General features: G+C 39.5%; 1 protein-coding gene across 2 annotated transcripts in view; it reads right to left on the reverse strand.

Annotated features, from left to right (window-relative positions):
- Positions 1–1027: 1027 nt before the first annotated feature.
- LOC104251318 (ubiquinol-cytochrome-c reductase complex assembly factor 1) overlaps positions 1028–16417 on the reverse strand; it is a 51011-nt gene continuing 35621 nt past the window's right edge. Inside the window, exons 8-10 of one of the 2 annotated variants that reach the window (XM_059827235.1) lie at positions 6525–6602; positions 4959–5072; positions 1028–2230 (exon numbers count right to left, since the gene is read on the reverse strand). In XM_059827235.1, the coding sequence (XP_059683218.1) occupies positions 2096–2230; positions 4959–5072; positions 6525–6602 (327 nt within the window). In that variant the 3' untranslated portion in view covers positions 1028–2095. The remainder of the gene's footprint in view (positions 2231–4958; positions 5073–6524; positions 6603–16417) is intronic. The other variant, XM_059827236.1, reaches the window with a different exon arrangement.

Below are 16417 nucleotides of genomic sequence, written 5' to 3' on the forward strand. Positions count from 1 at the left end.
TTTTGACCACACAGCTGTCCCATATTCAGAGTACAAAAGGCATTGTCATCTCCAGACTAGTGGTCCCATAAATTCTACTAGCTTGCTGGCTTCACAGCATCAGCACCACAGACACTACAAGATCTCTGACCTGTGCGCAGCACCAGGTTGGAGTCCCGTGTTCCCATGGCATGGATAACATAAGTCCAGGTTTAAATTACATAGCAGGAAAGGGGTTAAAGTTTAAATGACTGTTTTGTATATGAATTAATGTATGTAGCTTTGAGCCAAAATATCTACCATTAATTTTTCCACCTATTTCAGGAGCAGTAAGATACACAAAGTAAAGTTTATTTTGGTACTTGGTATACTTCACTCTCATTAAAAATAAATTAATCAGCAAATTCCTACACAGCTCAGCCTTCTTCTATGTAAATACAACCCAGCTGTAATGAATTACAAGGTGTTATTATCTCACACACACTGTATAATACTTCACACATAAGAGGTTTCTCTGCTTAGCTCAGCTTTCAACAAAAGCATCTTAAATAAACTGCAAGCAAGTTGTTTGGTCTGTAATGTTTTCACAGAGAAGGGATACACCTCACACATAGAGGGTTTCTTTACATGACTCATTTTATAACAAGTTAAACTGAGGAAGTTCGCCTTGGAAAAAAAATAACAAAATGCCTTTTTTATACACAGAAGGCTCCCTAAGAGAAGATTAAAAAAAAAATGCAAGCCAGTGTTTGGGAGCCTATATTCTGCATCCCACTGCTCTTTACACAGAGAAGGGATGTCAAATATTCCCCAAAACACACAATATGAAGAAAGCAACTTCAGAAGGAAGAACAGTCACAGCCAGGCACAGTCACGCTTTCACCAGATTAAGGATTCACAGTTTAAGGATTAATTTCACAAATTAAGGATTATCACCTTCAACTTTTGTTTAATAGTTTCATTAGGAATAAGTCCTGATATTATAGGGCTTATTCTTCTCAAAAGCACACATGGCACAGAAAACACATACACATCAATTTTACCCAGACTGACATTTATTATTGACTTGGATTTGAGACAGAAGAGAAATGAAAACTGTTTTTGTCACTGACCTGGAAATAGCCTGGTGAACCATCCACCTACACAGTACACCTCAGCCTCTGGTGATTTAATCAGTGGAGCTCTTGCTCCTGTAATTACTATGTTGGCGTAATTTGCCTGCACAGCCATATAAAGTTTTCACTAGGGTTGACAGGTCTTGTTAAAAAGCCCTGGACCACTGCTTTGGGGGATGGAGGATAGCATAATCCTGTCCCATTAAAAGCCATGGACAGAAACAGGGATGTTCTTTTAATAAAAAAATTCTTAGACCACAACTCTAAAAAGAATATGGAAATATCAGCAAGGCAGACTGAAATACCAAGTATTCTGAGGCAGCTTTTAGTGACAGCCCAGCCACATTTTGGAGTTTATTCTCGTTAAGATGGCTACAGTCATAGAGGATTAGTGGGGACTGTGCATTATTCCTTGCATCCTCCTATCCTTGTGCAACAAAGCAGAGGGTTCCTAAAAAGGATTTTCACAGAAAACCCTGCAGAATCTGTTAAAGCAATTCTTAACTTCACTAAAGCAAAAATGGACCATTCCATCTTGATATCAGGCTTTTAAAATACATTAACATCTAATACGCAAAGCTCAGATTTGCGTTCACAACCATTCAGTGAGCAGAGGAACACCATTGTGTCTCTATGTAGCAGCTCTCCAAATGAGGCAAAAGACAGAAATGTCTTCTTGAGATAACTCTAAGTCATGGTAAAATATCTGGTTTCCTAAAAGACAGAAGGCAGGTCTTTCAATTTGTCAGCAAGGACCACTCAGTGCCATAAAAAGGACAGAGGTTCTCAAACCAACTAGCATTTATTTGCAGGTGAATACTCAGAAGAGTAGGGCTGTCCAATTTGCTACTGAGTCACCACAGATAGGATATCTAATTAAATATTTTCTTTTCAACAGCAGATTTTCCTTCCTGACCCCACAGCCTCAGCCCAGTTCAATTTCAGGCATGCTTCCCAAGCTGATCTGACAAATTGATAGTAATGTCAGGTGCCGGGCGGTCTCAGAGTCCTTCGTCATTGTAAACAGGGGAAAGGGGCTTGAGGATGCTGCGGGCGTTGCTCTCCACCAGCGGCCGCCAGGTCACCTCGCCCGTCAGCAGCAGGTCCTCCCCACTCAGCGCATCCAGGTGCTGCACCTGCAGGGACAGGACATTAGTGCAAGTTGTCCCATCACCCATTCAAGTTCCTCAAGAGCTATGCAAACACTTTCCAGAAAGAAAGCAGAACAGGGAGATTTTAGCATGCTTTGCCATTTGTGTGAGGTAGACCTAAAAAGATAATTTACAACTGCTTAAGCGTCCCAGAAAGGCTAGGAGATAAGTATCTGCAGATCCACTGGAGTTAACTGCGTAAGGTCTTCTACTAACAACTTAACTAATGCTTCCTCTGAAAGTTTGGCAACAGGACAAAGAAGAGCCACGCAAAACTAACGTGAGTCATTTTATCTTCTCGGCAGTTAATTCAGATGACACACTGCTAGTACCACCAGCTACATGGAGTGCTCTCATAAAAGTGGTTTCACATAGACCAAGGCTTTTCACTGTAGAAAAAAAGCCTGACCAACAAGAAACACCTGAGATTTATAATATAAAAGCACGTGAGCTGGAGGAGATGAACATGGAATGAACATTCATTCTCACAATACAAGAAATACTTGGGATAAAATGAAATTTTAAGGTGCAATGTAAGCAAAATAAAAAAACCTCGTCACACAACATAGGGTTAACTTGCTGCGTGGGGTGGGGGGAAGAAAAAAAGTCCATCAAGGGTCAGTAAAAGACAAAAACACCACCTATGGCTCAGGAATTCTGTGAACGCAGATTGCTAGGCGAGTTGACCAGGGAAATGGTACACATGCTTGCTCTGTTACTGTATTCATCTCTGGCATCCACTAATAAGCCACTATTAAAGACAGGATCAGCAAGAAATTGTGGGGAAGACCTTGTAACACAATGCTTACTGCAAACAAAAGGTAATTTGAGAAGGAGTTTCTCAACTGAGGAAAGAATACACCAATGGCCACAGAGGGTCAGACCGAAGAGCCACCTAAGCACAATATCCTGTTTCTGACGGTCATCAACAGCAGATTCCCCAGGAGGAGTTAAGTGCAACGCACACTACAATGTTATTTTCCTTGTTTCTTTTCCCTCCCTCTCAAAATTTGTTAGTTCGGGGATTCTGAGCCTCAAGTGGTTGTTGTGGATTTAATAGCCCTGGACAGACTTCTCCATAAACCTTGCCAGTGGCTTTGAAACCCACACGCAATTGTAGCATCCCAAACAACCTGTGGCTACATTATGTCCCCACATTCTTGTGTCAGTGAACAGCCTTTCCTTGTTCACCTTTCATATGCCTTCAAGATTTCCCAGAGCTGTCTCATATTCTTTCTCAGCTGTTTTGCAGGCAGGGGATCCTACTCATTGCTAAATAAAGAAGCTCCTTCATGTCACCCTTACCGCTCTTCTCTGAGCCTTACTCAGTTGGGTTTTTATCTTTCTTGATGGTCAGAACCCAAACCATAAACATTATTCAAGATCACAAGGGTACCATGGATTTAAAAAGTGGTATGACAACACTCTTTTATTCTCTATTCCTTCCTTAGTAGTTCCTAGCATTTGTTTTACTTTTTTTAAACACTACATGGTGCTGAGCTGACACTTTGATAATACAATTATAATCTCAAAGACTCATTCCTGTGTGGTAACAGACAGTTAAGAGCTCATCAATATATATGCAAAGCTGGGACTGTTTTTCTGAAGTTCATTACTTTAGAGTTCTCTACAGGAATGACCTGTCTTCACAGAAGCTGCGCTGATTCCTCCCCAATGTGCCACATTTATCTGCGTGATCAGTTTCCTATTCAATTGCTGATAGCTTCTGTCCTACCCTTTGCTTGAATATACAGAAGTGCAACAAATTCCCCACTTGGCAGCAAATTGTCCTGAATTACATACTTTTTACATGTGTTTGCTCCCTGCCAATCTTCAGTTTTAAACTCTCCTACAGCCTCACCGCTGTTAAGCATCAGCAGCCTTAAGCATTAAATTAAGTCTGTCCCCCCTAAGAAGCCCTCTAGCATTCCAAAAGTGTCCTCGGTCACTTACAAAGTTCAGCCCTTTACTCCTGTACCATTTTCTCAGACACAGACTGAAATACTGTCTCTCCAAATCTCTATCTGGTCCTGAATATAGTATTGGAAACATTACAGAGAATGCTGTTGTGGAGGTTCTGGTCTTCAAATGTTCTGGTCTTCAGTTCCCTGTCCGACAGCCTACACTCTTCCTCCAGAACCTCTCTCACCCCTTTTCTGTCTTTGGTACCCACCTGGACTACATCCTACCAGCATTTCCTAGAAACCTGGTTCACAAACCTCCTAAGGGTTGAGAGGACAAACACTACTTAATATCGTTTCCTCCAGTTAGTAACTGAAAGAAACAGAAATGATTCTGGAAAACAAAACCTTTTACTTATTTCCCACAAAGATCACCAGGAGACTTTCAAGCTCTGCGTGCTATTTCATTATGAAGAGGCTCCCAACTCCACAACATCGATTATAATTCTACAACAAGTTGCAGCCCATTTCTGACACATTTTGTCAAGCCCCTCCACAGCATAAGTCCAGAAAAAGATGAGCAGGGCTGCTTTCAATATTCCATGAATTTCTCTGCAGCCATTTTTCAATCAAACTGCAATAAATATCAGCCAGTTTTTATATTTTTACCTTTTCCTCCTTAAAAATCATCACTGAATATAAAAACCAGTTATATTTATGAGGAGAACTGAGCTACATAGTATGCAAGTGATAAATATTTAATGTTCTAAAAAAGAGAATGAAGAGAAGTCACACTATGGCCTGTAGTGTACCTGTTTGCGCACATATTCTACAAGTAACTCCAGATGCCGAGGGTCCTCACAGTTCTTGTTAAAAAGGTTTCTCCAAAGAGCTGCTGCCAGAACATGATCATCAGACAAGATTCCCTAAAGGAAGTACAGAGGGGGATTAAAAACTGCACGTGAAGAGGGTCTGAACACAAAACAACCACATTACTCTACCTGGCAACCGATAACATTAGCCGTCTCAAAGCCCACAGCTGCTGTGGACTGTACATATGAAAAGGCATCAACATCACTCTTTCCCAGAATGGAAAAACAACCCTGGCCTTAAATTAACTTAGAGCAGTCTGTAACAAATAGTCTGGCAAGTTAATCTGGAAAAAAACTGGGTCAGGGTATTCCTAATGTAGGAGCCGATAACTCATTTCTATGTTATGAAATCTTTACCATAAAAATTTTGGCCTTACAGAGAAGACAGCACCAACTCACAGAACTGTGTGAAGCCCATGACACTTGGAAAAGAAAAATTAAAGGATATTTAATAAAATGTTACAGAAATGTAGTCAGGACTTTGCTCTTTTGCTTTGCTTTTCTATTTTTCATTCCAAATGAGAAAGAGAGAACTCCTCATCATCAAGAACTATCTAGATTTTTCCAGTTAAATCTAATATTAAATTTGGCTTATACAAGAATCACATCCATGAGCACTTTTTGTCTAAATTCTCTCCCACTTTTATTGTCTTTTTAGATTATGTGGTGTTATCACCATAGTCTTCTAACTCCTGTCTTCTGCTGACACATTTGCCAAAGGCAAGAGAGGACTTTAAAATATTCACTTAAAAATAAAAAAGGTCAACATTTGCCTTTAATTTAACTAGACATTTTGTTTCCAAAAAGAGTGTCAACAACAAGAGGGAAAAAAAAAAACCCAACAAAAAACACAGACAGACAGACACAGGCAGACACATCCTGGCTATACTTAAAACTAGATTAAAGACCTGCATGCATAACACTGTCCACAACTCTATGAAGTTTACATTTACAAGATATTAATAATGCAAATCACCGTGCCAAAAATAATATCACCATGTGAATAAAAAGAGCATCTGAAGAGCAACACCCAATAGAGAAAAAAAATAACTACTAAAAGAGATGATGTAATTGTATTTTCTTCTTGAAAGTCCTGCAGACACTTGTGCACAGTGGTGCTTTTGCCTCCCCATATTATTAGATACTTCTTATAAATACACTCTCACATACACTCCCTATAAATACTCTCTTTCCCTTCAAAGTATAGCCAAGTACAATGGGATTCAGAGGGAGGAAATGATTTATTGATGGTCATGAAGTGATGGTGAAGCAGTACAAAGAACATCCCTCCCGTGGTTTAAATCAGTACACTATGTGCTTTCTTTTTTCTGAAAAGCATTTTTATTCAAGGCATAAGATGATCACAATAACTAAGAAGTCTGCTTCCATAACATAACATTTCTCCAAAGATATGTACAGCAAATGTTTTACCCATCTGGAGTATTCTGTGTTCACGAATTAGATGGTCTATTTGTTCTTGCGCATCTCTGAAAACATCCTTCTTACCTCATCATATCCAAATAGAGCTGCATAGAAATTTTCTACCATACTTCTCAAATCTTCCTTCAGAACAACAGAATTAATCTGAAAAATAAACCAGAAAACCATCTGTATAGGCTCTAAAGAGGAGGTGATGAAAAATATTATCAGTTTCACTGAGTAGGCAAAGAAGAAACAGTGCCTTGGCCTACATAGGTCAGGATTTGGCTGTAAGTAACAATGTTAGTACAGTCAAATATTTTAGGACAACATGCAATACAGCTCCATTAATTCTGTACACAAATGAAAGTCAGTGTTACTCAGAATATACGAACGGCAGAAAAATCCTCAGCCAACAGCACTGACATATAGCTGCCTAAGCACAGAAAAAATGCAGCTGGGGAAAGAGTGAAGGCAAGGCTGTCCTTTCAGTGGCAGCATAGGCTAAGATAATGAAGACTCCTCTGTATTTTAACTATTAAGCAGGTTTTCCAGACCTTGACTCATTCATGCAGGTCTTTAAGAAACTCAGAGGTTTTTCAACTTTTTTTCTAAAGCATGGCCTCCAGAGCTGGACGTGCTATTACAGTAAAAGTACTGTAATGCTAAAGATAGAGGCACCATCCCTACCCCTACTCCTTACTTACTTGTCAATATTGACCTTCTCGTTCAGGAATCACATGAATCCTGTTTCTACAGCATCTCACTAGAAGCTCAGACTTACTAGTTTCTGACTATGACTAAATCTCTTTCAGAGTTTGTGATGATCCAGCTACTTCCCCCTATGCTGTAAGTGTGACTCAGTCCAAGTTCCACACTGACTTTTAACTAAATTTAACAGTTCCTCAAATATTTGCTGGTTTGGCCTAATCCACCCATTGGCTTGCAGAACTGACCCCATGTGAGCAAGACAGAACCAAAAGGGATCAGCTGCGAGGTACAGCGTGATGGCTGAAACACCTCGCGTGCATCTCCCTCATACAAACTGTCTGTTCCTTTTGCCTGTACTTTTTACTTCCACCAACAAAATAATTTAATAGACAGTTCCTCTCCCGAGGGCTAAGCTACACATCAACTGGTAAAGCTTCTTCTTTGTATTGACTCCCATGAGAGACCTAAGAGATACTAAGCATTTCTTTTCCACAGATCTTGCATACAACATAAGTATAAATGACAAGGATAATTATCTTCATACCCGCCTACTAGGAGGACACTTATGTATGAGACTGCATCTTGGAGACAGGACTTACAAAAAAGAAACTGCCAACAGGAATACAGGGTAGGCCATCAGTTCTACTACAGAATAAGCACTGCTGTCTTTGGTGTACAGCTTATCACAAGGCTAAAGAAAAGCTGTGAAAACTCACATATCTAAAATCTTAACACTTATGACAGTGTGAACCACATGTCGTAAATACTTTCTTAGTATCTTTAAGAGTACTCACCTTGGTAATTATGCAACAGCTTTTCTATCTATATTGTTTTTGCCACACTAGCAAATCTCCGGTTGAAATATTCTTCCATTAAACCACTATCTTTTTTCATCTGTTGATTTTTATAGAAATGCATAGAGTGCAAACACAAGGAAAATTCCTTTTATGTCAGTTACTCATATTTTTCCATGAATATAACCTATTAAAATTAATGCAGATATTTTATAGGCTATCAAGATTTGGAGACTGGTTATTACTGAATGTTTAAAAAAAGAACTAAACATAAGAAATCAGAGGGTTAAATGATGACTGCAACTTCTGTAATGACTTAATTAAATTTTTATTGAGTACATAAACTATGATGTCATTTCTACCCAACCATGCTCAGACTTTCTATGCATGTCAGAGATCGTGGTTTTTCTCAATAGAACATACTTCTAAATAAGCTGCACTTCTACAGCTCTAATAAGGGGGAGCAGGTTTCATGTAACACACTCAATAAATTATCCTTCCATTTTAAACAAACAAATACCATGAGTTATTATATATTTGCCACGCACTTTTTATGACATAATAAAAATGTTACCTCAAGGATTACTTAACACATACTACAAATGTTACAGCAGGCAACTGCAAGGGGCAAAGAAAACAAATAGTCCCATTACAGAGACAAGTCCTGGACTATACATCCCTAGGGAAGCAGCTTTCTATACTAAAAACAAAGAGCAGCAGCTTTAAGTTAGCAAGAAATAGATTGATGAAGGAGATAACCAAGTTAAACAAACATGGCAATAAATACATCTCAAAAGACAAACAGTTTAAAATATAAAATATGACTTTGGGGATGGAGCAGTATCTTAGGCAATAAAATTATATTTGAAGGAATATTGCAGTTTCTGAAGAGTACAACCAACATTGGTTAAGTACAAACACTGTAGGAAAAAATCCTTCTTTATAAAACAAGAAAAATGAGTAAATCCAAATCAGCATTTGTTGGAAACGCTTCCTCTTTTTAAGCTTGTACATGTTCTTACCACTGGCAAGTTTCATGATCTCGTTGGTCATGATTCTGCTGACTCTTCCACAGTTTGTTATTAAGAAGAAAAACTGCTAGACAATTCCAAGTGAGTAATTGCTAATAACAAGAAAAAAATCAGTAACATCTGGAGCTCTTCTAGGGACTTAGCCCCTTTGCCTTCTTTGGAACAACCGATTGCAGAGCTGCCACCAGAATAAATTTATATACCATCACCCAAATTGACACACAGAACTATCTTAGTTCAAAACAAGGAATACATTTTTGGTACACCTCTCATATTTACAAGACCTTATAAAAAAGGAAATGTACAGCTAATGTATCTTCCTACTACATGTCACAACTTTTCATTGAAGGACTCCATGATCCCACATTCTGCCTGCAAGACGACTACAGCATGACTACTGCATTTTCATTATTATATTGGAGTAAGAAACCTCATCTTCAGCCTCAATGAGTTCAATATGCATCATTCAACAGCCAACTGGTGAGGCTTACTGCTATATCAGACAATTTACAATATCAAGTCTCAGTTAAGGTTTTGTATTCTAACAAAATTTCTAGGAAAGTAAGAGCATGCTGCTTTATGGTATATGCTGGACATGTATGAAAATATCTTATGTACGGGCACAGTTTTTAAAGTGAAAGCTGCTACGGGATTAGTCCATATTAATGGACTTTTGTTGGATCGAGAGCATTCTTTCATAATGAATCTCCTCCTCATCCCTACTTACCATGCTTTGGTTTACACTGCAGAGAAGTCTCAGCATGCGCAAACTGGAAAACGTGCTCTATTGTGCTCTACCTGCTAAGAGGCGTTCAGCCCACAGGATCAGCCTAGAACCAGCGCAAGGTAAAGATCATCCCCGTGGAGCAGGGATGCTGGACCATCAACTGTTTCACTCAACAAATGTGTTCCTGTCAGACCACACTAAATGCTAGACTGGACATAGCTGTGATGTCTACGGGCTACACTATTTGAAAGCATTTTAACAGGAGTTTCTTTCTGTTACGGCTTTTGCCAGCATGTGTTGCACCCTTAAGCTACTTTAACACATTAATCCATCCATAGACTATAAAGCCAGAAGGGACACTTCTAACTGCACCTCGTACAAGTGCTAGTCATAGAATTTCATGCAGCAATTCCTCTCTTTAGGCTGTAAGTTATGGTTGAACTAGATTTTTTTATGAAGAGATTTCAGCCAGAAGAAATGATTAGATCATAGAACCTGACCCTCTGCATATCACAGACCATTACATTTCACTGAGTTCCCTCTGTACTAAGCTCAGTAAGTTGTGCTTGGCTAAAGCGTATCACCCTCACAGTTGAACATGTGTATCTCATTTCATATTTGAATTTTCTGGCTTAGGTTTCCACCCCCTCATTCTCATTATACCATTCCTGCTAGAATAAAAAGCCTCTTCTGTACAATGTATTTGCTCCTGTACCCGTACACAGCAGATGTGTCACCATAGTCATCTTTTCAAACTAAGATTAGGCTCTTTAAGGTAATGTTTAGACTAGGTGCACGGATATACTACACCATGAGTGCACTCCTGGAGTGGTCGAAGTTGTAATAGCAAAGTAGTGTTTTATGCTGATACAGTAAAAATTAATCCATCTCTTGTGCAAAACAAGTTACGCAGGTATGAGTACACTTCTGTTGTTACGACTGAGTCTACTCGGGGGACTTCTGTTAGCCACACTGCCATAAACATCAATCAACTCCTACTGACATTTTGATTACTGGAGCATTCAATATTGGCCGAAGTTCCTGAAGGACATACAGGACAAATCTTTCATGATAAAAAATGTCACTTCTCAAACATTTAGGCTTTTTTATGCACCTTCTCTCAAGTTGCATTTGGAAAGACTGACTTACATTATATAGTTTACATTAGTTATAAATAATTATAACCACATATAGTTATATATGGGCTTTTTAAGTGTTTGCTGCCCTTCTAATAAATGCACATGACATTAAATGGGAAAACCTGCATATAGCCCTTTTATTTCCTCCAATAACATAACTATTACTTGTAGGACAGTAATTTTGAAAATGACTAAGATCAAAAAGATCAAATTAATAAACCAGATTAAAAATATCTCTGTAGCAAGGGGCCAAAAAGGCCAGTTCCTTCAGGCAATCTCAAATAGTTGTGAAAAGACAAAGATATTGCAATTATTTTTCCAGTCTTCGTTTTTTGAGTCTTTTATTAATCACCCTGTTACTTCATCTGCAAACAAGCTTACTGGCTTGTAATTAGCTACAGCCGTGAGTCCCCATATACTTTAAAATATTAACTTTTGTGATGAATTCTCTAATTTTCTAATTAAAAGTACGTAATTTTGTAACATACCCAGTAGATATTTAACTTCAGAGAATAGTCTTTAAAGCCTTCTTCAATGATCAGTGACATCCTACTTCAACATTTTATTAACCTAGACAAAAGCTAAATGTTAGTATCAGAGCCAGTTCCTGCCAAAATCTTCTATCTATAAAAACAACATGTTAATATAAAAAGACTTTTGCATGCTCTGCTACCTTCATAACAGTTGCATAAGCATCAATAACACTCCTTAGAGCGTGTTTACTTCAAGCAGACATAGAAAAGCAAGTTATACAACATTACCTACATATTTCAGCAAAAACAGATGGTCACCCCTAGCTGTCTGGTATCAAGAAAATGAGGTATGTTCTATCTTGCAGTCTATTAATTTGGAAACTCTGCCATGGTAACAGTTAAAGATGCAGAGTAGATCACAGTACAATCCTAACTGTATTAAATATATGGGGGCTTATTCCAAACTCCTTTATCTCTGCAGTACGTGGCTGGCAGAGCTCATTGACAACCTCTCAAGAGAAAGATCAGGGAAAAGAGGTGAAACCACTGTGCTCTCTGTCTAGTTGTGCTAATTCTCTGTAAGGGCGAGCCGTTGTAGCCGGTTTCTCCTGTAATGCCTCTTTTAAAAAACTACTTTCTAAAAGCCTAAAACTGATCATGAACGTGTTTCTGAACACATCAAAATCAGAATTCAGTCTGATAAACTGAAAGGAAGTTACATAACCAAGATTAAAAGAGGCACTTGGAGAAGACGATAGTAAAAGTAAATAAATTATTGAGGTAGATAATTCACCACGAGCACTTACAAAGATCCTGTAAAACTCGATCTCTTTACTGAGATAAACCTCAGTAACTGTCAGAAAGAGTCACACCCAAGAAACACGGTACTGGATCAGACCAAGGGTCCACCTAACATGGTCTCTTGCCTTCAACAGTAGCCAGATACACTGAGAAAAGTAAAAAGACTACAAGCTGATATATGCTTCCTCCAAGTATTCATAGAAACACAGAAATCACTAAGGTTGGAAAAGACCTGTAAGACCATCAAGTCCAACCATCAACCCAACACCACCATGCCCACTAAACCATGTCCCACAGTGCCACGTCCACACGTTCCTTGAACACCTCCAGTAATGGTGACTCCACCACCTCCCTGGGCAGCCTCTTCCAATGCTTCACCACTCTCTCAGGAAAGACATTTTTCCTAATATCCACCTAAACCTGCCCTGGCACAACTTGAGGCCATTTCCTCTTGTCCTGGCAGTAGTCACTTGGGAGAAGAGACCAACACCCACCTCACCACAACCCCCTTTCAGGCAGTTGGAGAGAGCGATGAGGTCTCCCCTCAGCCTCCTCTTCTCCAGACTGAACAACCCCAGCTCCCTCAGCCGCTCCTCATCAGACTTGTGCTCCAGACCCCTCACCAGCTTCGTCGCCCTTCTCTGGACACACTCCAGCACCTCAATGTCCTTCTGGTAGTGAGGGGCCCAAAACTGAACACAGGATTTGAGGTGCAGCCTCACCAGCGCTGAGTAAAGGGGCACAATCACCTCCCAACCAATTTCAGCTCAGGACAATTCTCAGCCCTTGATATTTGTTTATAGTGTAACCTTCAAAAGGTCTCTATGTCAAGCAACTTGTCTAGTAAGATTTCTGCATCCACAACATGCTTCAGCAAGAAGTACCCCGGTCTACTACCCATCAGGAGAACCACCACCTCCAGTTTGTTTTTTCCGAAACTGGCTCCTGCTAGTTTCATCTGGTGGCCCAGTTTTTTCACTGGATGAGACAGTGAATACACATGGCTCACTGCACTCAAGATTCTGAGAGTCCATCATATTCCATATGATATGATCTGCCCATAGAAAAAGATTTAAGATAACTTAATAAAAGTCAAGAGCAACAAAATCCCTGGGATCATAAAGTACTAAACTAAATTAAATGTATTAGATAACATTTAATAGGGCTGTAGAGCCATGAAAGGTGGGATCCATTTTGAAAAGTGTTTCAGCAGAACCAGGTAAGTACAAATCAGTAGAAAATACAATAATAAATGAAAATAACAATCACAGATAATTATGACCGGTAATATTCAGTGCTGATAAAGGTACTAGTAGTAGCTGTTAAAAAAAAAAATCATAAAATTTATATAACAATGTGCACACGTTTAGCAGCTACAATTCCAGAAATGGATCTTAAAGAGATTTTCTGGCGAAATCTCAAAAAAATTTCAGTTCAACAATTCAATAGTGAAGAAAAAGACAAATAAATTATTATGAAATGAAAATAGAACAGAAGAGGAACCATATTCTGCCATAAATCCATAGTGTGCCCACATATAAAATGCTGCACGTTTATTACCTTTTCATCTCAGAACAAATCTAAAAGAAACAGAAAACACATAGAGAAGACCAAGGTGATTAGACATATGAGGAAAACCTAGTTATATTCAGGAAGAAATGAGGAGGAAGATGATGGAGAGGTAAAATATGAGTGGTATTGAGCAGGTAAACAAGGAATTACTGTTCACTGTTTCTCATAAAAAAAAGATGTAGAAAAGAAGCTGATGAAATGACCAAATAATACTTTAAAAGTAAAATAAAAGTACTTTCTCATGCAACACAATTAAGTGGCAGAAGTCATTGCCACAGGACATTAAAGAGTAAAAAATACAAAAGGGGTAAAAAAGGGACTGCACATTCATAGAGGATTTCTGTTAGTAGATACTAAATATGATGCAACTCTCAGATTACTCATTAGTGAATGCCAAGAGAATATTGACAGACAGTTCTGTTTCTTATACCTTTTCCCAAATATCTCTGGTCATTGCTAGAAATAGTACACTGGCTCTTCATCCGCCATTAGAAGAACGACTTCTGAGTATATTCAGTTTTGTTCATTTTTTGCTGATCTTTGTGGATATTGACTGCTATCTCTTCCGTCTGTGTATCTCTTCCTGCCCTGACTTGCAGCAAAACAGCCACAGCTCATTACATGATCCTGGATACCAGTCATCAGGTCACTTTGCTGACATGATAGGAATTTCACCTGAAATATGCTAGTGCAATTAAAAAAAAATTGCTACCTTTACCATAGTTTTTAGTAACCTCATGGGAAGAGGCTACATTTTATGTAGAAATAACAGCAAGAATGATCCTGCTTATACCAAATAGATCATCCTCCCCTAGGGGAAAAAAATAATAAAGAAAACATTCTTTCTCCAAGAATTTGGGACCAGAACAAGTTTCTATTGGATAGGAACAGCAAGTCACAGCAAGTCACCCATCTCCTCTCCAAAAAAGCCAGCCACATCTCCTCTCCTAAAAAAGTCTCCACAAAAAAAAGTTTATTTCATTTCAAAATGGAGTGACAATTGCTAGAGTCCTTACAATTAGTAAGCAATTAACAAGCCTAATCCTTGATGCTAGCACCTAGTACTGCTACAACCTTTATCCAGTGACTGAGGCCAGGACAAATGCAAATACTTACTTTTACTATCTCACTTTCAAATTCATTTTTGTAATGCCTAGCAGACCGGCTTATTTGTGTTTGCTCCATCAGACTTCCCACTATTTCCTAGCACAGCCCTGTTCATATGTGACCTGTTTGACATTCTCCCATCAGTTCCACATTTGGGTAAAATTCTAATTTGAAGTCACATTGCTTTCACCTTCTACCAATATTCTGCACCTTCTGGTTTCAATCATAAGCTGAGAAAAACCTGATTTCCCCAAGCACTCCTCCTCCCCAGGGCTTCAAACACACACATGCCACAGAATAGTTAACAGTTAAATATTTTCTTGCCAATATTTTAAGAGTGCAGAAGGTTCCAAATTGCTGGTAAAATAAACAATGCCAGACTGTGAAAACTCCTGCCTGCCATATACTCTGATGTTAACAAGAGTTTCTTTATTACTGTAACCTTTCAGAAGCGAACAAAAATTATTTCTCTACCCTATTTCTGCCCTCAAGTAAAAGGCAAAGGAGGAAAGCGAACCATGAAAAAGCTGCACGGTAAGATACTGTGAGTTTTTTTCCATCTTACTTCTGTATTTCATTCAGACTCAATGCTGCTGTGAATAAACAAACTTCCAGAAGATCCTAAAAGCATGGGCAAGGATTTTAAGAAGCCAAAGATTTCGTTACACACTGTTTCCTGAATAACACATATTAAACCTACATATGAGCCATCTTCCCTCTTGCAAGTACATAATAAAACACAAAAGGGCAAATTTAGTATGCTCTCGATGAGACACATTATTTTCAAGCTCCTCGGTACATAGCTCTGTCCTCTGGGGCTTTAGCCATGGACTTCCATCAATTACAGGGTTTCTGCCATTTCCTCACTTTTTAAAAAATGAAGTCTTCAAACAGCATCTACAAATAGCAGGAATTGCTAGCACTTTTAGCACGAACGAGACAAATGACTATATAGCTCAGGTGACACCCCACTGGTCATTCACAGGCCTGCCAGCCTTCTGTTACCTACTAAATGAGCCAGCAGTGTGCCCAGGTGGCCAAGAAGGCCAACGGCATCCTGGCCTGTATCAGAAATGGTGTGGCCAGCGGGAGTAGGGAGGGGATCGTGCCCCTGTACTCGGCGCTGGTGAGGCCGCACCTCGAATGCTGTGTTCAGTTTTGGGCCCCTCACTCCAAGAAGGACATTGAGGCGCTGGAGCGTGTCCAGAGAAGGGCGACGGAGCTGGTGAGGGGTCTGGAGCACAAGTCTGATGAGGAGCGGCTGAGGGAGCTGGGGTTGTTCAGTCTGGAGAAGAGGAGGCTGAGGGGAGACCTCATCGCTCTCTACAACTGCCTGAAAGGGGGTTGTGGGGAGGTGGGTGTTGGTCTCTTCTCCCAAGTGACAAGTGATAGGACAAGAGGAAATGGCCTCAAGTTGCACCAGGTGAGGTTTAGACTGGATATTAGGAAAAATTTCTTTACTGAGAGAGTGGTAACACACTGGAATAGACTGCCCAGGGAGGTAGTGGAGTCACCCTCCCTGGAGGTATTCAAGGAGCGCGTGGACGTGGCATTGTGGGACCTGGCTTGATGGGCATGGTGCTGTGTGGTGTGGGTGGTTTTTTGTGTGGTGGTGGGAGGGGGGG

Source organism: Gavia stellata, chromosome 20 (genome assembly GCF_030936135.1).
Source record: "Gavia stellata isolate bGavSte3 chromosome 20, bGavSte3.hap2, whole genome shotgun sequence".
Classification (NCBI taxonomy): Eukaryota; Metazoa; Chordata; class Aves; order Gaviiformes; family Gaviidae; genus Gavia; species Gavia stellata.